At 53.6% G+C, this 25,233-nt stretch overlaps 2 protein-coding genes across 2 annotated transcripts in view; one reads left to right on the top strand and one right to left on the bottom strand.

Moving 5' to 3' along the window:
• Mterf4 (mitochondrial transcription termination factor 4) overlaps positions 1 to 6,769 on the top strand; it is a 6,953-nt gene extending 184 nt beyond the window's left edge. The window contains exons 2-4 of the mRNA XM_004637442.2: positions 1,115 to 1,613; positions 3,355 to 3,539; positions 4,350 to 6,769. Coding sequence (XP_004637499.1) covers positions 1,115 to 1,613; positions 3,355 to 3,539; positions 4,350 to 4,700 — 1,035 coding nt within the window. The 3' untranslated portion in view covers positions 4,701 to 6,769. The remainder of the gene's footprint in view (positions 1 to 1,114; positions 1,614 to 3,354; positions 3,540 to 4,349) is intronic.
• A 388-nt stretch (positions 6,770 to 7,157) lies between these two features.
• Positions 7,158 to 25,233, bottom strand: part of Sned1 (sushi, nidogen and EGF like domains 1) — a 49,133-nt gene continuing 31,057 nt past the window's right edge. The window contains 15 exon segments of the mRNA XM_023722277.1: positions 7,158 to 9,794; positions 10,467 to 10,479; positions 10,482 to 10,549; positions 14,024 to 14,111; positions 14,638 to 14,754; positions 16,977 to 17,075; positions 17,607 to 17,689; positions 17,764 to 17,908; positions 18,765 to 19,046; positions 19,658 to 19,770; positions 20,892 to 21,075; positions 21,978 to 22,274; positions 22,581 to 22,694; positions 23,137 to 23,250; positions 24,134 to 24,247. Of these exon segments, the coding sequence (XP_023578045.1) occupies positions 9,758 to 9,794; positions 10,467 to 10,479; positions 10,482 to 10,549; positions 14,024 to 14,111; positions 14,638 to 14,754; positions 16,977 to 17,075; positions 17,607 to 17,689; positions 17,764 to 17,908; positions 18,765 to 19,046; positions 19,658 to 19,770; positions 20,892 to 21,075; positions 21,978 to 22,274; positions 22,581 to 22,694; positions 23,137 to 23,250; positions 24,134 to 24,247 (1,868 nt within the window). The 3' untranslated portion in view covers positions 7,158 to 9,757.

The following is a 25,233-nucleotide window of genomic DNA, read 5'->3' as shown; positions in this document are numbered from 1 at the left end:
GCAGCCGGACGGCGGCGGGCGACGCAGCCGCGCTGCCTCCCGGGGAGCGCCGGGGCCGGGGAGGCGGGAGCTCGGGCGGCGCTGCGGGGTGTCTGCGCTCCTTGTACCCAAGCGGGGATGCGCTTGGCTGCGTTTGGTTTCAGAATCTGAAGGGTCTCCGCGGTTTAGGGTTTTTAGCATGTATTAACCGCGTGGCCTTGAAGCGGTGTAGTAGTCTAGTTGCGAGGTCAGCGGCGGAGCTGCTTAGCGTTCTGGTCCATAAAACGAAAATAGCCCCCGGATAATGTAGAAATGGGAAAGAAACAAGAACAAAAGATAAAGTGCTAGCGTACCAATAGAAAAGTAAGGACTCTTATCCAAAATACTGCTTAGGGCCGGCCAAATAGCTCAGGCAGTGGATTAAAGCGCCTGCCCGCAGGCACGGGGGCTGGGGGTTGGATACAGCTGCCGTGCTGGCAAGTGAGTCTGGGCGTGGTGGCGCGCCCGTAATCCCAGCTCTTGGGAGGCTGTACACAGGTGGATCACTACGAGTCCGATCTAGTAGAGACCCTGAACACCCTGGAGACCCTTCCCTAAAATATAAAATAAATAAATAAATAACAAAATACTAGTTAACAATTCCTCGCTGATCCCAGACTTTGATAACTGTTAGAAATACAAAATAATTAGTTCTTTTGAACTCTTTTGGACTTGTTTTCCTATTTTCCTCTTTTTTCCCGAGTTGTGCTTATTCATATATGAGAGCAGGACAGAGAAACACAGTTTGGACTCCTGTTTGGAATGTCCTAGTGATGGACACTGCCAACTTTTTCTTATTATTTACAATAAACGCTCCTAAGTTCTTTCTTTGGTTTGGAACTTTATTCTTGGACTTTGTGAAACCAGGACGCAGTCCCCTTCTGTGGTGCATGCCTGACTCCATGTCTGCGTTTGTATTACTCTCTTTGCTTTACTTGAACAGTTCTTTGTAGGTTGTAAGTTGAGGTGTGACTTGTCAGATTGCTTGTAAGACTTAAGTTTGTGGGAACCAAAGTACTAAATACCCTGGCTCAGACATTTTACTGTGTTTATTATACTGGTGGAATTGATTCTCTTCTGGGTCTGTTTTTTATAGGTTTTTGAGTTGCACTGCCAAATCCCCCTCACCTGGGTGTGTTTGACTAAACTGACTCCTCGCCTTGGAAAGCAGAAGAGGACAACTGCTTCTTCATTCTGTAAGCTGACGACAGCCTCCAGTGGAGGCGGCCTTGAGAAGTTACTGCTGGTTGGATCCAAGAAGTGTGCACAGGACCTGGAGTGCGGGGCAAAACTTGTTTATTACCTCCCTGAGCAGCAGAGAACTTCTGTTGATAGAGGGCCACTAACGCTAGAGAAGGCCACCAGTTGTCTTCTGGACATGGGTTTCAGTGATGTGCTTATTAATGAATTGCTTAGTATACAGCCACATGCCAGCCCTCAGCAGTTGCTGGACATCATCTCAGAGTTTATACTCCTGGGCATGAATCCAGAGACTGTGTGCATGGCCTTGAAGAAAAACCCCCAGTTGCTGAAAATGCCCATGGTGCAAGTAAAGAAGCGTTCCAGTTACTTGCGAAAGCTCGGCCTCGGAGAAGGTACGAGGAGATGGAGATCTTAAAGAATATGAGGAGAGGCCGAGTTGGGGAAAGAATAGCTTAAGATGGGCTGGGTCGGGGGCCTGCCCTGTAGCTCAGTTCTTTAAGTGGCTGCTTCAGCAAAGCAGTCAGGCTCAGGTGGCTGTGGTTGGATCCCCACAACTCAAGTCAGCCAAACCTGCCCTGAAGGCATTCAGAGCAAAAAAAAAAAAAAAAATGGGCTGGGTTAACTCAGTCTGTCCTAGAAGAGATGTGTGATGCACGTGAAGGAGTGGCCTCTGCCAACGGCACTGCAGTGGGTACTGGGGAGGTCAGTACTAGAGGGGGGAACCGAGGGCCATCGCCTGGGGTGTGCTTACTGAGGATCTTGGTGTCCCAGGATGGTGCTGCCACATAGTCTGTGTTCGGTGGAGTGATGCTGCTTCGCGAATGTAACACGTGTGAGCACATAGATGTAGCTTTTGATGTGAAGCCATGCTCAGCGCAGCCTTGGCCCACGGGTCCATCCCTTGTAGGCTTAGTCCAGCTAAGTGTTGATTTGCTGTGGAACCTGAGAGATCTTGCCAGACTCCTGGGAAGCTGGGGGAGTGCATTCCTTCTGGCTCTCCTGCCTTCCGGACAGTGTGCACACTTCAGGGACCTGTGAAATTTCTTGAGTCTCTTTAGGGATCTTCTGCAGAAGAGGGAGATAAGGCCCATGAAGCTCTCCGAGGGTCTCCACCCACTTTGACCAGAGGAGTTTCCGTTATTTCTTTTATTGACTCTTCCTGGTAAGGTGCAGGGGTAGCAGAGGTTTAGGGCTCACGATTTTTCAGGGTCTCTATTGGCTTCCTTTAGAACATGAATAAAAAGGCATCTTTGTGTATTTCTCTTAACAGATTTATTATCTCTTTAAATGTAATGTGAAGTCTAAATGTGAGAGGCTGCATGCTTTTATTATTAACTAGCAAACTCAGGACAGCTGAAAACAAATGAAAATAAAGCCTAAATGATGAAATCTGTTCTTCACACAGTTTAGTAAAACACTGACCACCTCATTTGTCCAGAGGAAGACTGCCCCAATTTGCCTGGGATAGTTTCATGTCACACCAGTTATCTTAATGCATTTACATGGTTTGGAGAAAATGCATGGTTTTCCAGACAGCTAGGATGTTGGTGCTTGTGATACCCATCAAGATGCTGTTATTTCCATTGTCAGAACTTCTTGGCACTGAGTCGGGCCCCCAGGTCTTAGGATGTGGGCTGTGAATGCTTTAGTGCTTCTTCTACTACTGAGGAAAGCCAGCGCTCTGCCACGGGAGGAGCTACTCCCATGTTTAATCTTTCCTATAAATCCCTGGGATATTCTGTCTAGGTGATGAGGACACAAGGAGATGTAGAATTTAAAGTTAGTATTGTAAGCGAGTTGTGACTCATGCCTGTAATCCTAGCACTGGGGAGGCTAAGACAGGATCACCCTGAGTTCAAGGTCATCCTGGGCTACATAGTGAGTTTGAGGCTGGCCTGGACTGCAGAGCAAGACCCTGTCTCAGAAAAAAATTGGCATCTTCAGATGGGAGGCGAGTCGGCTGGGCTAGTGAGTCTGAGATGTCATTTCCATGGTGCTGATGGAAGGCGTGTCTGAGGCCTGCTTGTTCATTCATTTCTTAGTTAGCGCTGGCTTGAGCTTCAGGGCACAGCTAGCCCTAGGTTTCTGAAGGGCTCTGAAAGTATGTGCTCTCCTGTTCTTAATGACATGCAGGGAAACTAAGGAGGGTGCTCCTCAGCTGCCCTGAGATTTTCACCATGCGTCAGCGGGACATTGATGCTGTCATTCAGGTCCTCAAGGAGAAATGCCTTTTCACGGTGCAGCAGGTCACCCAGATTTTGCACAGGTGCCCCAATGTGCTTCAGCAGGATCCCAGTGAATTGGAATACAAATTCCAGGTAAGAGAGATTGGCAGAGTGATTAGGCAAGAAATGGGAACGTTTTTGGGTTTCTCAAAACTAAGAAACTAAGGTCAGTTCTAGATCAAAAAGCCTTGCTGGGTGTGGGGATGCAAGCTTCTCTGGGAAGCTGAGGCAGGAGGAGGCCCCACATGTTCAGGCCCAGCCTGGGCAACTTAGTGACGTAGCAAGAGCCTATCTGAAAATTGAAAAAGGGCTGGGGAAAGTAGCTCAGTGTGAAGACACTAGGCTTAATCTCCAGTACTGCAAATGAATAGCCAGCCCTTGAATATCCAGATGAGGTAGGCTTTTACTCTCCTTCCACACACTTGCCAAAAAGAATGTGGTTTTTTTCTACTTCTCCACTCTAGATTAAACTGTTCTACAGTGTTTTTCCATCATAATGAGAGTCTGTGGGGGACTCTGAAGTAGGAAAACTTTCCTGCCTTTAAAATCTGTTTTGTATGTTGATTTTTTTAAAGTTGTGACAATTATTTTAGTAAGTTGTGACAACTTGCCTCAGATTCCTAGATATTTTATGAAATTTTTCCATATTCAGTTTTTCATTTTTCCATTTAATTTTTCTCCCTGACCTCTTTGTTTTCTGCTGCATTTTTTTTTCAATTGAACTTGAAAATGCTTTGCTATTGGTCAGCTATCATATAAATGTTAATGTCATAGAGTGAATATTCTGTGGTTAATTAGGCAGCTCTTGTTGAATGTGTCTGGACAACTTGTTTTTATGAATTCTGGGATGGTGAATTTTCAGATTTTGTATATGGGATTCATAAACATATTTGTATCTTCCAGTATGCATACTTTAGGATGGGAATTAAGCATCTGGACATAGTAAGGACTGAGTTCTTAAAGTACTCATTAACCAGGATCAAGCAGAGACACATTTTCCTGGAGCGCCTGGGACGGTACCAAACACCTGACAAGAAGGGGCAGACACAGATTGCAAACCCTTTACTCAAGGACATTTTCAGAGTTTCAGAGACTGAGTTTTTGGCCAAGACAGCCTGTTCCTCTGCTGAGGAATTTACGGTTTTTAAAAAGCTCTTGGCTCAGGAGGAGGAAGAGGAGCCCGAGAGCAGCATGTGTAAGGAGGAGGAGGAAGGAGAGGAAGAAGATGGTGACGAGGATGAACAGGAGTTGTGATGTAGACTGGGGCAAAGCACCCGGGGGCCACAAAGAACATTCTCAAAGCTTTGGGAAGCTTCACTTGGATCCTTTCAAGTATTAAATTCTAACACCGATCTTTTGATGAAAAAAGAAAAATAGATGGACTGCCCAGTATGTGGATAGGTCAAATCAAATAGGTGCTTTGCTGTGATTGTGGAGTTTTATGGGGCCGCATTCCATTCTAAATAAAATACTGAGCTCTTACAATTCAAGGAGCTCAAATCCAAATCTGATTTTCTTTTTCTCTGTTAAAGTGTTGGTGATAAGTCCATGATGTTGTGGAACATAGGTGCCGACTCCTTGTTCAAGGGTCACTTTATTTCTTTTAGGGGATAAAATCATGAGATCGTAAGGGGTTTTGGTACATAATAACACTTTATTTTATGAAATCAAATAGGTTTCCCACAAAAATACTCATTTTAAATCCAAAAATATCTTATTACTGCATTCATTGTACAGCAGAGTGAAAGGCAGTTGGTTAGTGATGTGTGCTTTCGTTTTGCACCATTTCCTTGAAGTCCCTAAAGCACAGACTTTATCTGTAAAGAGCCAGCTTTTCCTGCTCAGACAAGTGGACCTCTCTGTCTTCCTCTGGCTGTTGGTCACCTACGGGTCTGGTGTCTGTGGCCCATGGCCTGTGCTGCTGGGTTGTACTGGCTTGGAGAACACCAGGGCTGAAGGGTTGGGGAGTGCTCTTGGACAGTTACCCCCTTTGTGAGCACAGGCCCAGGACTGGTGGTAGGATTGTTCCAGGATTTTTTCCAGACACCCAGATATGGGCCTCACACGGGGAACATGGCAGGTGTGAGGTGCTGGGGATTGGGCTGGGTGTGCTCTGGGGTGGGGCCTGGCTCTGATGGCAGAATGTTGGGCCCAAGGACTGGTGGCTCCTAGGGCATTCCCCTTCTTGGGGAATTGCACAGAATGGGTACTGCATAAAGCATCTTTGGTAATCAAAATTTGAGTTTGCTTGGTGGCATTTTAATAGCCATATGAAACTCCTCTGATGCTTGGGCTTCTTCCCACAAAGACACATTAAAGATCCTGTGAAGCCACAGCTCTTGACTCTTGGGACATCTGATAGATTTGGAGACCTTTTTGGTTGTAATCACTCGGGCGGGGTGCTCCTAGGATGTAGTGAGTGGTGGCTACAGAATACCCTATGATGTCCAGAGTGGTCCCCAAGACAAAGGCTGATCCAGTCCCAAAGATGTTGAACTGAGAGAACACTCTGAGGTTTGGCCTGGTCACTGTTAATGGAGTCTCATTAATTGTGTTTATTTATATTTAAATGATCTGAGCTGTGTTTTGTTGTGTTGCTCTCCTGCAGGCTCACACTGGGGCAGGACTGCAAAGAACAGCAGTAGCTCTGTGACTCCACCCGTGAGCCAGTCATGGTGGCAGCAGTTTTCCATTGGTGCAGGAAGCTGGGGCCCTTGGGATTGGGCTCCCCACAGGAGCCAGGCACAGTGAAGGTGTCCCATTTGCTCCTGGCAGTGCCCACCAGTGGGGAAGGGAGAGTCTTGTCTGGCTGGCTGTTTCTGGCCAGGCGGGAACTGTGAAGATAGCCATTTTGTACCTGTGTTCCTGCTTCTTCCACTTCGTAGATCTGGGTCCCTGTCACCTCCCTGAACCTTTGGTGTTGCTCTTGGGCAGCAGGGCTGGTAAGCTCTTGAACCCGAACTTGATCAGATGGTCAACTGAGCCCATTTTAATTGGTGAATGGTGAACTGCACAACTCAGGTTGCTTCTTTCATTCCAGCACAGAAGTAAATCTTTGTACCCTGCTAATTTTCAGGTTCCATTTGACTCATCTGTCTGGCTGAATGTTGAATGTTTCTAGAAGCCACATAATCTTAGGAAGAACATATGAGAACACCAGTGGCAGCTCCTCTGAGCAGGTGACTGATGCCCACAGCATCAGCCCCTCTGCTTCTGAAATAGCAGACTGGGTTGCTCATATGACCACATTGTATAGTGCTTAGCACCCAGTTGCTGTCTTTTGCTGAAGCAGTGATTTCTAAGTTAAAAATTGAAGCCAGGCATGATGGTTCATGTCTGTCATCCCAGCACTCAGGAGGCTGAGGCAGGAGGATTACCATGAGTTCAAGGCCAGCCTGAATTAGTGAGACCCTATCTCAAAAGAAAAAAAAAAAAAAATCCCCAAAAGAAATACATTTGCACCTGCCTAGTGGCTGATGGCCAGAAGGTCACTAGCACAGTATAGGAAGTGGCATCTACCATTAGTGATGTCCATTTTTCCTGTTGCCAGTGCTGCTGGAGCTTGTGTGGAATGGACAGGTGGGGCCTGATGCTGCAGTGGACACCAGCTGTATATATCTGCAGACCTGGCCCCTCCTACCTTCACCAGTCTCCGCCCCTGGCTCTCAGAAGACCAGGCAGTGTTTCTAGCAGAGATTTTTTTTTTTTAAATGGCTGTTCCTCATCTGGAAACGACAGACTGCATAATAGACATGTGCATGTAAAGTTTAATAAAAATAGATGACCTAAAATACAACTTTAAAGAATATTTTTATAAATGAATGAAACCTTTGGGTGTGGCCAGGCTTTCTGAGCAAGGGTCTGGATAGCATTTTTATAAATGTGCACAGGTCCGGGGCATGACCTCTCTGTCTGCAGCCTCAGTGAGCATCGATCGTGGGCCAGTCTGATTACCCTGCTTCTGTGAAGGAAGTTGTATTGGAACAGCCTGCCCATCCAGTTGTACCTCTGTGGCTGTCTGTGCAATGGCTGGCTGAGTTAGTGCCACAGTGGCCTGCAAAACCCAAAGAGCACCTGGAACTTGATAGAAAAAGTTCCCCCCATGTACAGATTAAAGCTGTCTTCGCTCCATGTTAATAATGGCAAGCATTTCATCTTTTTCTGTCACACTAGTCCAGACAGCATGAACCAGAGGATGGAGCAACCTCCCTGTGTCCACCCTGTGCATCCTGCCCTTCTGGGTTTTGGAAGCTGGCAGAGGTCTGTCTGGTCTCCTCCATGTGCTAAGGCTCGAGGGAGGCTTCTGTGAAATGAATCTGCGTGCTGCAGAAGCCCTTCCACAGAGGCGCTGCTTCGCTCTGTGCACTGCATCCCTCCCCACTCGGGCACAGACCTCCCGGAAACCGCACCCTAGTGTAGGTTGAGGGGCTTCAGAGCCTTACGGGTGGCTGGTCCTGTGGGAGCCCCTCGCTATGCCGGTGTGTGTGTATGTGGTAGTAGTCTCTTCCGGAGGTCACAGAAGGGGCTGGCTCCAGCCAGAACATTGCTCTCAGGGACTCTTAATGGTCCGGTTGTCAGACCTCATCTTTCCAGGTTTTAGTAACTTTGAGGTGGGTAGACACTGACAGGCACATTCCAAATCCTTGGAAGGAAAAACAAAGTGAGGTGTGAGGGGGGGGACAGCACACTGCCTCCTGTCTACATCTGCCTTTTCTGGAGGGTGCAGGCACTGTCCCCTGAAGAAGCCATGATCTCCCAGTGAAAGAATTCCAACCTGGCTGTGTAGACAGGCAGGGGCTGAAGGCCCAGACACCCTGACTTTGGGGCTGCCTGTGCTCAGCCTGGAGGCATCCACTGAAATCCAGAGGCTGCTTTCCTCTACCTCTTCCCTTGGTGGTGCTGCGAGGCTGCTCTGGATTAAAAAGAATTTTTGCATTCTTGGATTGGTGTCTGGGTAGATGTATTTTTTCCTCTTTATTGTTTGCTCATTGTTTCAAAATAAAAGTTCTATAAATCAGTATTTGATAATTGATTGGTTTGCATAGTTTTTATAGAAACATTTACTAGGTGAGGTCTTAAAAGATACACATTAATATTCTGGGTGCTTTGCCATGAAGTATTTCAAGCCCTGAGGATGTTTGTGAAATCTTGGTCCCTACCAGGACTCAATCACTTGCACACCTTGGAGTACTTTGTGTGTCTTTAGAGACTGCAATGAGAGGGGAGAGAACAGGAGCTGAGGGTTGGCAACTGCTCACGACAGACTTTACCCTGAACCGGCCTGGCTGTGTCACATGTTGTCCCGTAGCATTCTGTCCACCCTGTGCATCCTGCCCTTCTAGATTCTGGAAGCTGGCAGAGGCTAGGATTCTGGTCTTCCTCTGAGAGCTTGTTCTGTGGAGCTGTACCCAGTGTGCCCCATTGATGTGGAGCCCTCATTGGTGTGAGACCATCCCAGGAGCCCCCATGGTTCTGGCTGGTTTGTGCCCTCTGCCTATTATTTCCTCTTCTCCTCAGCTGTGGGAGAGAAGGGAGACCACCCCTGAGGTGGCTCCTGACAGAGGAGACTCCCGCCCTCCAAGGCCAGCTTGTCCACGGGTGGTGCAGGCAGCTGCTAGAGGCCACCAGGTTTTCATCCCAGTGACACTGTGTGGCTGAAAACGTCAATGTGGAGTGGGCTGCAGGCTGCAGGTGGGTTTCTGTGGCCCCACACAGTATTTTCCAATCAGTTGTGGATAACAATGCTCTTTAGGAATCACCCGAGCTTGTGCAGGGAGGTGAGCCTGTGCAGAGGAGTTTGGGATGCTGGATCCAACAAAGGTGGTGTTTCTTTGATTTCAGAGTAGATGATGTGAGGAATACCAGTGTCCGCTGCCTTCAGGACCTCCCACATATCCCATGACCAAGCCCCATCCCATTGTCCTTTCAGTAGAATGCCATTCACAGTAGGATGCTCTTCTGGTACCGTGGGGCTCTTGGCCTTCCTTACCCTCCCACCACCTACTCTGGTTTCTCTCTGGGGCCCAGCTGTTCTTTGGGGAGGGGGTCTCCATCCTCCAGGGCCCCTCCAGCTGCTCTCCTTCCCTGGAGAGAGGGGGGCTTATTTCTACCTGAAGACAACTGTGTCTGAAGCTGATCAGGTTATGCCTGCTGGGAGGCATGGGTGGGATTCCACAGCCTGCGATCGAGGTTGTAACAGCAGGGCCCACTTGCTTCCTGTGACAATGCCAAGAGGAGCTGCGGTGCTTGGCCTAGAGCAGGTGTCCCCCTTCCCTCTGCCGACAGCTCTCAGGTTAGCAGGGTAATGTACCTTAAGGTTTCTTCAGTGTTTGACTGTCACTTTGTTTCCTGAAACAATCAAGAAAAGTGATTTAAGAGGAAGACATTCATGTACCTCTCATCATGCACATCCCCCATCCAGGATGCCGCCCCAGTTCAAGTGCAGACTTGACATTTCAGTGTGGGCCGCTTGCCTGGCTCCAGGGGTTACTGTGGAAGGAGAGGGTAGCGGCTGGCTAGATGTGCATCAGGGAGGCTGGAGGACAGAGGACAAGCAAGAGCTGCCAGGGGAGATGGAGCTGTGCCCTGCATGAGAGGCACCCTGCAGCCTTGGCCTGGTACCTTGTCGTGCTAATGGGCTGTGTCTGTGGAGGGGTGACTGAGGATGAGACCCCACGTGACAGCAGTGAAACCCCAATCAGCAGGTGTTCTGCGGCCATCTCAAACCCTCAGAGAAGAAACATAGATGTGAGTGCAGTAAATGAGGTCCCTGCGTCTGTGATTCTGCACTTGGGCCTGTTGGTAACACACCTTTCACTGTGCACTGTGTCTGTCCTGTGTGTGCACACGCTGCTGGCCTTCATGCCCAGCCTGGTGTGGACACAACTTGGCAGGCATGGCCCCAGCTGTGCAGGGGCAGCATTTCAGGGCCCAGAAACCTGGCTCTGCCAGCCCCGTCACCACCTTTGATTACCACCCTGTGAGCTACATGTAGGCCTCCGCCAGGGCCCCAAGATGTACCTGTTTGGGGTTTCTTGAGGCTTGTGCTTTCACAGCGCTCTTTGAAGCAGACATCTTGGTGAACTTTGTAGACCCTTTTATACCTGTTGTCACAAGAAAGCTCTGTGAAACCAGAGACCAAAGTACAATGTTGCCCAGCTGCTTGGCTTAAGCTCTGTTGACCAAGGTGATTACCAAGGTGTTTGAGGGCAAGACCACTGTTTTACTGATAACATCTTACCTCCTGTGAGTACATGAAATTGTCTAATGTAAAAGTCATGTGAGTCTTAATACATTATCTTTACAGAGTATAGAATACATACGATGTACTCGCTTTCAAGTGTATGTTGAGGAGTGCTGATAAAGCTGTATGACATTAGAAGATACAGTGTAACACTTAGTGACATAACTTTGCTGGAAGCACACCACTTCGAGTCCTTGGGAAGGGGTGGTCCTGATCTTGTCTTTTTGGGGATTTCATCGGGAAGACTGAAAAGCGTGCACATGTGAACTGTGAGGACTAGGAGCCTTGATTCCAAGCCTGCCGTTTCCATTTATTAACCAGGCTACTTTGAGTAAGACTTTAACTCGTCTCAATATTATGTAAAATGGGAGTTCTGGGTACCACCTCTCTTGCAAATTTATAGATGGCAGGGATAGGAGGAGGGCTGAGCCACATAGTAGCTTGCTGGGAGTGCTGTTGCTCAGGCCAAGTCTGGTGAAAACTTTGCTAAGCCTGGGGCTTGCGCCTCCTGGGGTGGACTCCCAGTGAGCACAAAGCATATGAATGTGACTGTTGAACCAGATGTCTATCTGGTTGGCTTCAGAGCTGCCTAGATGGTTGTTGAAGAACAACCTTGGGTGGGCCATGAGGTGTGACCTTGGACACTGGGCCCTGGCCTCCTCCCTGTCTGGTGCAGTTCCTCTGCTCTGCTTCACAGCCAGCATGGCCTGAGCAACTTGGTGCCACACCACACCACTGCACGGTGCTGTTTCCATAGTGGAGCCTGCCAACCCCGGACTGAGTGCTCTGAAACCATGAGCCAAGTGAGGCCTGCTCCTTTATGTTGTGAATGTTGCATATTTGGCTCCAGTTATGGGAAAGCTGACAAATATGAAAAAACTATTTTCTGATTGTAGGAAACAAGTAATCTAAGAAATAGACTGCAAACCCTTAGGAGACAGATATGTAAGTTGGGCCCAGTGATCACGCTGAGCCAAGACAGACTACAGTAGGGAGGTAGAGGAAGCCAGGAGTAGTGGGCGTTGTACTGGAAGAAAGGCACTATGCAGAGGGGCCGCCCCAGGAACCAGTGCTGCAGGTGAAGCTGCACGTACACACAGTGAGAATCTGGGAGGCTGTGTGAAAAGGACACAGGAGCAGCGTCACGCTACAGCTGGAGCAGAGAGATCTCATTGAACAACCAGGGCTGAAACTAACCCAGAATAAGCTACTCTAAAGCAAGCCTTGGGAGAATCAGACTACACTCAAAAAATGCCTTGCAGAAAAAGTCAGTGGTCTTGAAAAAAAAAAAATCTAGCACTCAGCAACATAAAATTTAGTTTGGATCCATGAGAAAATTATAAGACATGTAAAGAAACATGGGCAAATATGCCTCATAAGTGGTAGGAAAAGACGGAAAAAAAGAATGATGACAGAAATCACAGGCGAGGACCCTTTATTCCATTTTGGTGACTAAGAGAAAGGTGAGCGTAAGAGAGGAGAGGAGTGCAGGACCAAAGGCCGAGCTCAGTGACAGGACTCTGGCTAAAGTGAAATTCTGATTAATAGAATTGACAGCAGATTATTAGATGGTGCAGAAGAAAAGATTATGATCTTGGACACACAGCAGTAGAATCTGCCCAACACTTCCAAAAAACTGAAAAGGGCTCCAGGGATCTGTGAGACAATGGTGGCCTAACACATGTAGAGTTCCAGAGGAGAAGGAGGAGTTGAAGGACAGAAAAAAATAGAAAAAATGGCCCTGATGTTCCTAACTGGACAAAATCTAAGGCCCCAAAAGGTATAAAAAGCCTCCATTTCAGAGAGTAAGAAACACAACCATACCAGGCACATCATATTTAACTTGGCCAGAAATAGTGATAAAGAGACAACGTAAAGACAGCCATGGAGTGAGGAGCACATGCTGGACACAGAGCAACCCCAGTAAGCATGACTGCAGTCTTGGCTGGCACTGCAGGGCAGAAGACCAAGGGATGATGTCGATGAAATGAAAAAAGAAAAGCCATAGCCATCAACCAGCGATTCTAGGAGTTAATATGGAATCCTAGACCATAATCCAGGATAGGAAAGAAGAGGCAAAAATTTAGAGATGGGACAGATTTAAATTCAGCCATGCCAGGTGTGGTCACTGCAGACATGGGAGGCAGGTGCGTTACTAGGAAAAGAGGAGGAGGCATCTGTTAAGAGAAGGGTTCTCCTTGGCAGGCTCTGGGCATCCGGCAGGGTGGAAAGACTGAGAAACTGTGTGGATGGTCACACCGCAGAGCCCAGGGTCACGGCTGGCGCCTCGTCTGGGTCAGACACCTGCATCTGCCTGCGGGGACGGAGCCTGGCTTGTACGGAGCCCATGAAGCTTCCTGCCTTTGCCCCTTTCCCATCCTCAGAGCACTGTTAAAATGTAATCACATGCCACTCCTCAGCTCAGAAAACTTTGGAAGCCCCTCCTTTTGTGAACAACACATGCCACAGTCTTCCTGAGAGTCCCCTCCCCTCCTGCCACTGCCTCAGTGGCTTCAGCCCCACTTGACCCCTGCACTGCTCCTCAGACACACTGGGGACACTGGCAGGCAGAGCCACGGGGATAGACAGCCTGACCTTCTGGAACATTCTCTCGGATCCCCACCTGATCCATGCTTGTGCATTTCCTCTGTGGGCCCACTTGGACCCTCCTGCCTCACCCTGTAGCATGCCTGCTCGCTCCCACTAGGTTCTGCTTCTCTCTGCACTGCGCATCCTGCTGCTCCCCGCAAAGGGGCAAGTGCTCTGTGGGGCCTGGAGCTGAAGCCACTGTGAGTGTGACACAGCCACACATGTCTGCAGCGGTGGTCCCCAGAAACCAGCATCGTGTCTCCCACAGCCTGCTGGCCAGATGGAGAAACAGCACGGGTGATCTGTCCGTGCCTGATCTGTCTGTGGCTGGTCTGTCCAGGGTCTCATGCCAGAACTGCACTGGCTGTAGGACCTTTGTCCCTCCTGTGGGTTCTGCTCCTTCTCACCCTTACGCTCGCCTTGCAGCCATACCTTGCTGCACTGTGGCTGCAACTTGGGGCCCCTGTCTGACTCTTCTCAGGCCTCTCTGGGATTGGTGGTCTCATGTGCCATCTGTTTCCCAGGGAGCTCTGAGGAAGGGAAGGGACAGTCAGTCTTGATGTCCACGTGGTGTAGCCCTGTGTCCAGGGGGCCCAGGGTGTGGAAGAGGAAGCCGAAGTCCTGGGCCCAGGGCTCACCTGTGGGAGCCTAGCCAGCTACTCAGCTTGCTACCGCAGGCTAGTAAGGAACACTTGGGGAAGTGGAGGGCTCTTCCATGGGGTGAAGCTCAGGGCAGGCAACTTACACGTGGTGGCAGACGCCTCCCTCCCAGACTGGAAAGGACTTTGTTTCCGAGAACAGCCTTGTGCAGGGGCGAGGCACCTTTTCACAGGCTGCGGGCACAGAGGGGACAGGTGGGGGCTTGGGAGGAAGCTCAGCCAGAACAGAGCTTTCTACCTGCCCCCATGAGCACCCTGAGGGGGAACCTGGGGGTCTGCACTGCCTGCTTCCTGGGATAGAGGTCACCTTCCCTTGAGCTGTCCTTGCATCCCAGCTGGCTTTGGGACAGTCTAGCAGATGTGTGCCTGCCTGTTGGCCACCCTTGGCACACAGTCCCAAGGCAGAGCCTATATTCCTCCTGCAGGTCCTGCTCCTTCCCTCCCCTGTGCTCGCCTTGTAGCCACGCCTTGCTGTGCTGTGGCTGCTGCTTGGGTCCTGTCTTAACTTTTCTCAGGCTTCCCTGTCAGGTAGCACTTTTCCTGTGCTTTGGTGGCTGCGCAGTCCCCCATGGTTCCTGGTCAGCTTGGAGGTCTCAGCCCATCAGCCTCTGGCCCTGGGCCCCTCCTGCAGACAAACCCACCTGTGCCCATCATGCAGGGCTAAATCCCAGGTCCCACATCATGGCCAGCCCTGACTTACCGAGCTCACAGCGCCTGCCTTTGAACCCTGGCCCACAGTCACAGCTGTAGGTGTTTATGCCAGGCACACAGGTGCCTCCGTTGTGACAGGCATCTTCTGAGCAGCTTCCCTGTGCACCTGGAAAGAGCCAGGAGAGTCTGTTGCTGGCTGGCAGGCTGCCCGCCCCTGTGGGTGACCCACTTCTTTTGGGCCTGGGGGTAGTCTCATGCCACGTATATGGGGAGAGGGCAAGAGTGGAGATGGCTTCCGTGGCCTGGGCCTGACTTCTGACTTTGCCCTGCACAAGCTTACTTCGGTGTGGAGCCTGAGGCCCCCGCCCACGTCAACCGTTTCAGGCCAGGGGCTTCTTCCCCTGTGGCTCGCCCCAGCAGCCCCTGGCGCAAAACTCTCTAGCTGTCCTTTGCACTGATGTCTGTGCCCTGTAGTGCCATCTGCCCACCTCTCTGTATGCCTCTACCACATTGCAACAACCTGCTGTTGCCCCTCTGAGTACCTGTTGCCCTCAGCTTCTGTCCCTTTTTTCAGTTTTGTCAAGATACCTGTTTCATGTTTTAACTGAAAAAGCATTGAGGAGAACAGCAGAGTGAGCATTAGGCATCACTTAGCACAGCTAGTGCTGAAGAGGCTCAGTCTCCCCCATGTGGAATCCAGCCTTTCCCCAGCTTGCTTCTCAAGGGGCTCCCCAGGGCCAGTGCCAGGGTGCTAGGGAAGGCTCTGGCGGCCACTGCTAGCCAGCGCATCCTCACCTCCCAGAATTTTTTCCCCCTCTTCATTACTGGAGATTGAACCCAAGACCTCATTGAGCTACATTCCCATTTCATCTGCCTTTTTGAGGCAGGGGCTTCCTATGTAGTTCAGGCTGGCCTTGAACTGGCAGCAGTCCTGCCTCAGCCTCCCAAGTGCTAGGATTATAGGCATGCAGCACTGTTCCGTGTACCAACTGGAACAGTCCTGGTAAATTGTGAAGGTGCCAGGCTGGGCTAGAACTTTCAATCTTTCTGCCTTGCCTCCAGAATTCTAGGATTATAGGTGTGTGTCACTGTGCTCACCTGGAGGACTTTCTTTCCTGCTTAAAATGAGTTGTGGTCTTAATGCAAAGAAAATTCCTTTATTTCTGCCCCTACCCTTGTTGGCTGTGAAGAAGCCGGCAACAGCTTTCATCTGGCCCATTCTGTGCCTTCCCACCCTTCTGTCACCTTTCGAAGAGTTACAGAGCAATTCAGAGGCAGCACTTCTGTCAGCCCCTCACAGATGTCTACACCTGAGGACCACAGTGCCGCGGTGGCAGGTGAGCACAAAAGAAACTCCAGGCCACCTTCAGATCCCCCTGTCACCAGGTACAGCCATTACACCCACCAGGGCCTGGGGCCGTGTCTGGCAGACCCTTGGGGCCAGTGAAGGAGTCAAGGGGAGCTAGCTCGAGTCCTTATTCCTCAGTTTCATGAAATGAACACCAAATACTTAGATAGGCTGATATAATGAAAACCACCGGAAGGGATGCCTGCTTCGTTCCACTCCAAGAAGAACAGTGTGCATGCTCCCAGGAGGAGCTGTACCTTCATGGAAGGACATCCTTCCTGGTGCCTGCTCACTGGCCTACCTCTGCTTCTCATGAGCCATGAGCCCATGAGCCCCCTGCAGTGAAGGGAGGCTGTGGACTGGACATAGTGGAGCCATTGTTTGCCAACACCCCTTCTGCATTGCAGCTGTGCTTAGGGATCAGCCTCAGGGCTCACAGCTTTCTATATGATTGGCTTTCTTTGGGGTCAGGAGGTTGGGTGAGCCCAACTTGTGCATGGTGTGACTCAGGAGAAAAGGTCACGGGGTCTAGTAGAGCCTTCCAGGTAGGGCCAGTGTCTGATTGGGTTAGGCACATCATTTATCATGCTGTCCACAGGAAAGAAGCCTCCTTGGAGGCTTCCTTGGCTGTGGTGTCATAAGACAGAGCATTAGCCCAAGGGCCATGAAGGCTCTGTGGACCCCACACACTGGCCCAGCCTGGTCGGGTGTCTCCCAGGCCAGGCCCACACTGTGTGTGCTCCTGCCTCTGACTGACACTTTCCTCACTCAGCACGGTAGTACAGAGCAGTGAGGGTGTGGGGCTAGGGGGACAGCTAATGGGGAGACCACTTTTCAACATGGCTCAGGTGGCCTGAGTGGGTCCCGCTCCAGCCTGCTCCCTGCTACTGCCTGTGGGGGCCAGGTGCCACCACCCTTTCAGAGGTGGGGGATGTCTGGCTGTTCCTTGGGCAGGCTCTGTGCCTCCAGACTCCTTGATGTGGGATTCCTCACTGGTGACTCAAGCGGTCAGTCTCCAGCCCCTCATGCTGCTGACTTACGTTCCATGTCCTTGTTGCTGTGCTCAGGGAGCTGCAGGGCCAGCTGTGCCTGTGCAGGGGCCTCCTCTGTGTTCTCAAGTGGCACCAGGCTGGTGGGTTCTGAGAGGGGCCAGAGGCATGCTGCTTTGTGCCCAGGCCTATCCCAGGTGGCGCTTTTGAGCAGCTCCCTGCCACCCACCAAACCTTGTGCTGCCTCCTGTGGAGGACTGGGTCCCACCCTCATGCTGCGCCACAGCAGGGCCTCCCCCAGCAGCTCTGGAGAGCCTGCAGTGACCTGCTCTACCAGGCCCTGCCTTCTCACAGCCACTGCAGGGGCGCCCTCCTTGCTGGGCTCAAGTCCACTCCCATCCCTCTGTCCCTGCTCCTTGCAGGCTGCTGCACTCTTGGCCCCCACTGCAAGTCACATCTACCTTACATCGACTGTAATGGCTTTATTTTGGACTTCCCTGATGTGCCCATCTGCAGCCTATGTCCCCAATCAAATGCTGCCAGTGTGGAGGTGCCTTACAGCTGACCCCTCCCAAGGTCTTGGCTGAGGAAGGGTTGGATGCTGGGGATTTTTACACCCAGGTTGTAAAAGCCAAGCGGGGAGTTGTACTGAATCTGTCCCAGGTGGGCCACAGCACTCACGTGATCTTGAGGTGACCAGTTTGCGGGGTGGACCACTAAACCTGGCGCTCACATGTCCCCTTCCGTCCACAAGCTCCAAGAACCTGCAAGAGCATGGGTGGCAGGTCACTGTGGCTAGAGCACACCTTTGGGACCACACAGCTGGCCAGGCATGTACCTAGGTGGTTGGGTTGGTGCCTCAGGGAGACTGTGGTCATTGAGCAGGTGCAGCTCTGGCAGGCGCACAGGGGCTGGTCTGTTCCTGAGCACCCGGGGATGGTGTCCTCCTTGGTGCCAGCGTCTGTCACTGCCGTCCCTGGGGGCTGTGGAGCAGGCAGGTGGAAGGCAGCAGCCATAGGGCTAGCCTGGGCTGCCCTTGCCCTTCCCAGCCTACACTCACTCTTCCTGCTTGGGGAGGGAGAGGTGCTGCTATCCACCTGGGAGGCCACATCACCTATGGTGCCCTTCTGCATTCAAGACAGCAGCTTGACATGGGGACCTGGCCCAGGTCAGCTGGTCTGGCAGCGTTTCTGTCAGCTTCCTGCCTGGCTCCAGCCTGCCTTTCCCAACCATCTCATCCATGGGATGCCTGGGGCCAGGAGCCGGGGAGTGGGAGGGAGCAGCTCCACTCTCCACTCTGATCTACCTGGCTGGGCATTCAGCCTGGGGTTCTCCTGCTCATGTCACTGTTCTGTCCCACCCGCTACCCTGCTCAGGTAAGCGGTGCTCACAGCAGCCCTGAGAACACAAGTAGGAGAATGTGTTCTCCTGGTGGATGTCAGCAGGGCCCCTTGGCCCTGGGGAACAGACCCTGGTTCTTGGTCTCCTGAGCCCTTTCCCAACTGCTCTCACTCTCTGGGCAAAACAGCCTCCATCTCCCAGCCCTCCCAGCTCCCAGCTCCCGTGGCTCGGGCCCAGCTTACAAGGCCACTTGTGGGCCTTCCCCACACTCCCTTTTGGCACCTGCTACCTGCCCACCTGCCTGCTTGTCTAGACTGTCAGCGCCCCGGATGAGTCCATCCCTCCTTTCTGCAGAAAGCCCCACCCCCACCCCAGCCATGCAGCACCAGGCCTGTTCCCAGGCTGGCTGACATCTCAGGGATCGCATGGCCCATTTCAGGTGAGGGGCCTGGACAGGGACCCTCACCACAGCATCTGACCCCTGGGCTGGGCACTCACATGTGATGATGTAGAGGTGTGCGGGCTCACTGTGCAGTGGGCCCTGCTCTGTGCCCTGCACAGCTGTCACTGAGAGCTGGTACCGCCGCCCAGGCAGCAGATCACGCACTGTGTAGGACACCAGCTTGCCGTTGGGGACATAGCGGCTCTTGGTGCTGTGGCTGGTGGTCACATTGATGACATAAGCCTCCAGCGACACTCCTGGTGTGGGGGCATCCCAGACCATGTGGGCAGAGGTGGCTGTGACACGGGAGGCAGTCAGGTTTGCTGGTGGTAGGGGCCCTGGACAAGGCACAGACAGCAGAGGCAGGTGAAAGACTAATAGAAAGCGATGTGCAGGGACAGCCTAGGCCATGAAAGGGATTGCCGAGGCCTTCCTGGGAGCCAGATCTGCTTGTCGTAGACAACAGTGTAGTCCTGGGAATGGTGGGGAGAGGATAATGGGGGGTGGGCAGGTAGGGGTCCCTGCCACATGGGCCTTCCACTGCCTCCCTGAGGGGGGCTATGTCCAAGGGAGCTCAACCGTCTCCATGAGGGAGGTCCTGTGCAGACCACTGGTCCTCCTGGGCCTGCTGTGATGTCCCACTCCATCAGACTCATCCTTCCCCGGGCACTGCCTGCCCACACCCTCCACACAGTGGGAGCCTCGTGGCCTGGTGATACCGGGGATTACAGGCAGAAGGAGCTAGTCACACAGACCCAGGGGCACCCTCAGCCCAGGGAGCACTCAGGCTCTCTGGTCAGCCAGCACAGTAGCCCCTCCTGCAGGCCCATGGCAAGGGACCTTAGAAGGCCATAGACTGGGTTCCTGGCATGTGGACACTTGGAGGAGAAGGAGGAGGCCAGAGCTCTGGGAGGACATCATGTGGGCATGGAGGCTGCCTCCTACTTACGGGTCCACACGTGCAGCAGTGCTGAGGCCCGGCTCTCAGAAGAATGCTCTGCTCCCCCAGGCCCACTGAGGGTGGTCACCCACATGGTGAATCTCCTTCCTGGCAGCAGAGTCCTGCAAGAGGAGGAGGAGGACAGGGTGTCCAGGGCCTCGGAGTGGCCAAGGTGTCCTGCAAGTGGGAACCAGGCTGGTCCATGAGAAGCAGCTCTGCAGCCCTTAGGCCTGGTGACCTGGTAAAGATGGAGAAGGGTCTGGCACCCTGAGGGCAGCTGCAGTGTGGTCAGAGGGGCAAGGCCAGAAAAGGGACAACAGACAGGGTCACTGTGCAGGGTTGCACAGCCAGCCGAGGACTACGCCTGGGGAGGGGACTTAAGGGGTCCTCACTGCCCTGTAGGTGAAACGCTCCCTGTGTCTGAACAGTCTACAGACTCTGTGGTTCCCACTGGGACCCCCTGGGGCTTGGACTGTTCATGTGCACTGGCACGAGGTACTGTGTGTCCGGCCCTGAAATGGCCTGGGTATAGGGCTGATGGCTCAGAGCCTAGAGAGTAGCCCAGCACTCACCCTGCCCCCTCTCTGTGGTGGGTTCTGGGCTGCAGGAGACGCTCTGTGCTGAATGCTCCTAGTGAGCCCTGCTGGAGTGGTCTTGGGACTAGGACAGCCAACTCAGGGCTTTGCTGGGTTCCTTCCATAGGCCACCCCAGGAAGTTCCTTGGGGGTGAACCTATGGCGTGTGTGCTGCAGGTGGGCATTTGTTATCACTGAAAGGTTCATCATCACTGGGCTAACATGGGAATCCAGACAGGGAGCAGCAGGTTCTGGTGGAGAATGGAGGAGGAAAGGGTGCCCCTGCTTCCCAACCAGGGCAGGGCAGAATCTGCCCAATGTGGCTGTTTGGTAGCTGGACTCCATCAGGGTCAGTCGGGGGCAGCTCTTCACATACCAGCCTGTGTGCCAACCCGAGGGCTGCTGTTGGGGAGCAAACCCCTCACCTGCTCCTGCCCCTGCAGTGATGCCGGAACCACAGGGGCCACTGGCCAGACCCCCTCTCCTCTCCTGATTTTCCTCCAGGTCAGTGGCTACCCCATAGGGTTCATCGTGGGGCCCTGGACAAACACCAGGCTGCCCCCACTGGCCAGACTGAGGCCCCAGAGCTGAGGTCGCTTCTCTGCGCTCCAGCCTTGTCCAGGTGGGGGCAGTGGGTACACAGAGCACAAACCCATGTCTCCACTCACCCAAACGTGAACTGGTCCATGCTCCTGTCCACATCGGTGGCCTGGGCCTCGGGAGCCTCTGGGTGGAGGATAGACACACGTACCCTGCTGACAGTGGCGTGGTGGATCCTGTGCAGAGCCCAGCGTACTGAGATGGTGTTGGCTGTCACATTGGTGACCTCGAAGTCCTCCACAGGGCGGGGTCCTGGGGGCAGCAGGCTGCTCAGCAGATGCCAGCTCCTCCTTGCTCCCGGGGTGGGGGGCTCAAGCCAAAATAAGGTTCCACAGGGTGCAGGGGTCCCAGGGAGAAACTGGAGAAAGGCGCCCTTCAGCTGCCTAGTAGGGACTTGGGTATAGGCGTCCAGGTGCTCCTTCTGGGAGTGCTGGCCCAGAGCAGCCACGGTGGCACAGCTCTGGAGCAGCCAGGACCCCAGAGCCAGGCCAAGCAAGTCTCTCCCCCTGTTTAGACATGCATGGCAGGGGTAGATCTTCCAAGTCCTCCTAGCCCAAGCACCCCCTTTCTTTGTGCTGTTTGATGTAGCAGTGGACACCTGGATATGGCTGGACATGCTGGCCCAAAGGATAGAAACAGCAGCCTCCTTGGGGATTGCAGGGAAGGGTCACTTTTGAGTTCAGTTCCCTATGTACCTGGTGTCACTGCACAGGAGCTAGGGCGTGGCCAAGCTCAGAGCCCAAAGGCAGCCCTCAGCCCCTGGTGGTTGGGTACCACATTCAGAGGGTGGACATGGATGGTTGGTCCCTCTCATACATCTGGTCTCCGGTGGAGCCCCCAGTCTGATGGGGCAGGCTTTCTGAGCCCAGGGCAGCCCTGAGCTCCTCTGTAATTCCAGGGGCCTGGCCCATGGCTGCAGGAGGGTTTCTCACAGAAACACTCCCGGAGTTGGCACAAGTATCTTCTTCCTGACTCCTCCACCCTTTCCCCACAGCCCCCCGCTCCAGACCCCCAGCGGCTTCAGCTGGTTCCACTCAGATGCTTGAGGCCAGTGCCAGCCAGGCTGCCCTCCTCTGTCCCTGACGTCCTCCTTGCTCACACACCTCCTGGAGCAGTGCCTGCCAGGGCCCCTCCCCAAGGGTGGTGTCACTCACGTGTGTGGCTAAGCAGTGCTGCGGGACGACTGATGTCGTTCTTGTTGTTGGTGTTGCGCTTGACCGAGAAGATGGAGATGTTGTAGGACCGGCCAGGTGCCAGGGCCCGCAGCTGGTGTGAGGCGCGGCTCCTGTCCACAAAGTCCGTGCGGCGGTAGGAGCCATCAGAAGAGACGTAAGTGACTGCATAGCCATCCAGCACCTGCCTCGCGGCGGGGCTGCTGGGAGCGCTCCAGGAGATGGAGAGCCCACTCTCCTCCACTCTGTCCACCCTGAGGGCCGTTGGTGGGAGGAGCTCTTCAGGGTTCCGGCCAGACACAAGGGAGGGGCGTGGTCAGCTGCCCGCTGGGGAGACTAGTGTCGGTGCCTGCTCTGGTCCCTGGGGCTGGGCAGCTGGCTGCTGCTGGCCGGGAGTCCTCTCCACGGGCCTCCACAAGGCCCCACAGGCTCCTGTCTCTGCACCCGGGCTGTGTTGATGCACCCCTCCCCCAGCCAGCACTGCCTGTGCCCTCACCCTGGGGACCACTCTTGGGTGGTCCCCAGGGAAAGAGAGTCATCTGGCCCAGGTGCCTGCCCCTCCCCAGGGGTGCCCCACTGGCTCACCTGTGCTGCAGTCCTTGCCTGTGTAGCCCACCTTGCAGGTGCAGCTGTGGGACCCATTGCTGGCTAGGCAGTAGCCTCGGCCCCCACAGGGGCTAGAGAAGCAGGGGTCACTCACTGTTGGGGGGTCAGGAAACGTGGGGTTTCAGTGAGGCCTTTCCTACCTGGTGGGCATGAGCGGAGCTGCGATGGTGCCTGTGCTCCACCCAGCCTCACCACATGCTGGCCCCATCCCATGGCTCCTGTACTAGCAAGGGGACTCCAGGGGAAGGGGCAGATCCAGGGTGAACGGAGTGCTCCAGGGACTGCCAGACGGTGGGATCCACATGGGTGTGGCCAGGCAAGGCCTTGCGAGGAGGGGCCACATGCGGGCTGATGGAGTCGCCATGACCACAGGACATGGGGCTGTGAGGAGTGTGGCCTGTGCAGGCGTGGCCTGGGCATGTGCTGGGGTGAGAGGAGTTTCTGGTGAGGGAGTGCAGCAGGCGCTCAGAGGCACCAAAGGGACCAGAGGAAGGCCTCAGCCCAAGAAACAGCTTTTGGGGGACCACTGCCCTACCTGTCTCACAGTGATAGCCGAAGAAGCCCTCTGGGCAGACACACAGGTAGGCCCCGCCACCATCCTCACAGCGGCCTCCATGCAGGCAGGGGCTGGAGTCACAAGAATCCACCTCTAGAGAAGAGCCAGAGAGTTGGCCCGAGCTGGGCAGGGGCTTCTGGGAGAGGGAGGAAGGATGGCAGAAGGACAGGGCAGCGGGGAGCAGAGGTTGGCGGCGTGGACAGCTTCCCTCTTCCCGGGGCAGCTGCAATCCCATGTGCCCCTATTTCTGGCTGGACCATCTGCCCATGGCCTGGGCTCCACACATAGGGACACACCAAGGGGAGCCCTACCTGTCTCACAGTGGACTCCAATGAAGCCCATGGGGCACTGGCAGATGAAAGCCCCTGTGGGGTCCCTGCAGACACTCTCACTTGTGCAAGGCTGTGTCCGGCACTCATCTGTTTCTACACAAGACACCCCACTGACTGCACTCAGAGCCCCACATGTCCTCAGTAGTCTGCGGCCCGGAAACTTTGGCCTGGGGCTGGCATGGTGGGCCTCAGCCTTCCCCTCCAGCTGCCCCGCCAAGGTCCTCATCGTAGGCACTCCTGCACTGTCTGCAGCTCAGAGCCCCCACTCCAGGCTCTCCTGGACACTGTCCCAAGCCCCCTCCTGGGCAGTGTAGCCCCCCTGGGCAGTGTCTCTGACTCAGGGTGGAAGCCACACACAGCCCTGGGGTGAGGGGCCCGCCCGGCAGCCACACGCTGAGCCAGCCTTCCTGCTTCCTGGCAGGTGGCACTGAAACCTGCCCACCTCGCTTGCCAGAGCTTTTCAGCTGAGCTCAGTCCCTGGGGTGAGGAGACAGAGACATTTGTAAATATCTGTCCCAGATAGCAGCTGGCAGCAGCCTGAGGGAGCAGAGAGCGGTGTCTGAGGGAAGGGTGGCTGGTAGGGTGGCCATGCCTGGGGCCCACATCTTCAGCTGCCACCCGTGTGCCAGCCCTCTTACTCTTACCCAGCTCGCAGTGGGCTCCCTCATACCCTGCGCTGCAGAGACACTGGTACCCAGCAGTGTGACTCTGGCAGGAGCCCCCATTCAGGCAGGGCTGAGACTGGCACTTGTCCACTTCTGTGAGAGAGGAGAGACCCAAGAATAAAGCTGTGTGGCAGTTACAAGGGTGGGTGCAAATGAGGCCTGAGGAGTTGGAGCCCATGCCATCCCTCTGGTCCCCTGGAAGGGTGCGTCTGGGCCTGGATACTTTTGGAGGGGAGGTAGGACTTTGGTCCCAGGGGTCAAGCATGGCCTGTGTGTGCTGAAGGCCTGGAGCACTCATGATCACCCCCAGCCTCTGAGCACACAGTGGGACTTAATGCCCACACCATCAGGCGGAAGGCCCAAGGGCAGGGACGTTTCGTGCCGAGCTTGCTGTTTCTATCACTAACAGCTGTGGAAAAGAGACCATTTGCGGGCTGGCTGGTAGTTTTAAGGAACTCACCATAGATTTCTTTTAACCCATGTACTGTGTTCCTGACAGTGTCTATTTACAATGCCCAGAAAGTAAATGTATCAACGGTAGTGACCCCACCCACCCTGGAGCCTGGAGTGTTCATCTGCTCCTGGCCACGCCCCTCCAGGATGCCAACTTCTGTGGTTATCACATCTTTGCCTTTTTAAAGTTAGTTGTCAGATTTTATAAATTGCCTATCCAATATATGGTGCTGCTTTTGCTGTTCATGAGTTTTATTAATAGAATACCATAGAGCATGTTCTCTTCCCTTCATCACTAAGGGTTCCATGTTGCGTTGGGTGACAGCACTTCCTGAGGCTTGTTACAGGTGCTCTGTGGTGAGCACCTCATGCGTTCTCATAGGGCAGGCACTGTATTGCTTCGTGGTGCTGCTGTGAATGTGCTCTCACACCCGCTCGAGGGGATGAGCAGGCTGCACTGAGCTGTTGCTAGAGGCGGAGCTGCTGGGGCTCAGGCTGTACCGATGGTGAACTGCACAGGGAAGCTACCCAGTGATTCAAGTCCTGTGCCAACGCCATTCCCACCAGCAGTCTCTAAGCAATCTGTGGGCCCTCACCCTCACCCACACAGCCTGTTTAGATGTTGG

The sequence above is a fragment of the Octodon degus genome, unplaced genomic scaffold (genome assembly GCF_000260255.1).
Source record: "Octodon degus isolate 3935 unplaced genomic scaffold, OctDeg1.0 scaffold00089, whole genome shotgun sequence".
NCBI classification, from domain to species: domain Eukaryota; kingdom Metazoa; phylum Chordata; class Mammalia; order Rodentia; family Octodontidae; genus Octodon; species Octodon degus.
The sequence above is the reverse complement of the archived record's forward strand: the minus strand, read 5'-3'. Positions and strand labels throughout refer to the sequence as shown.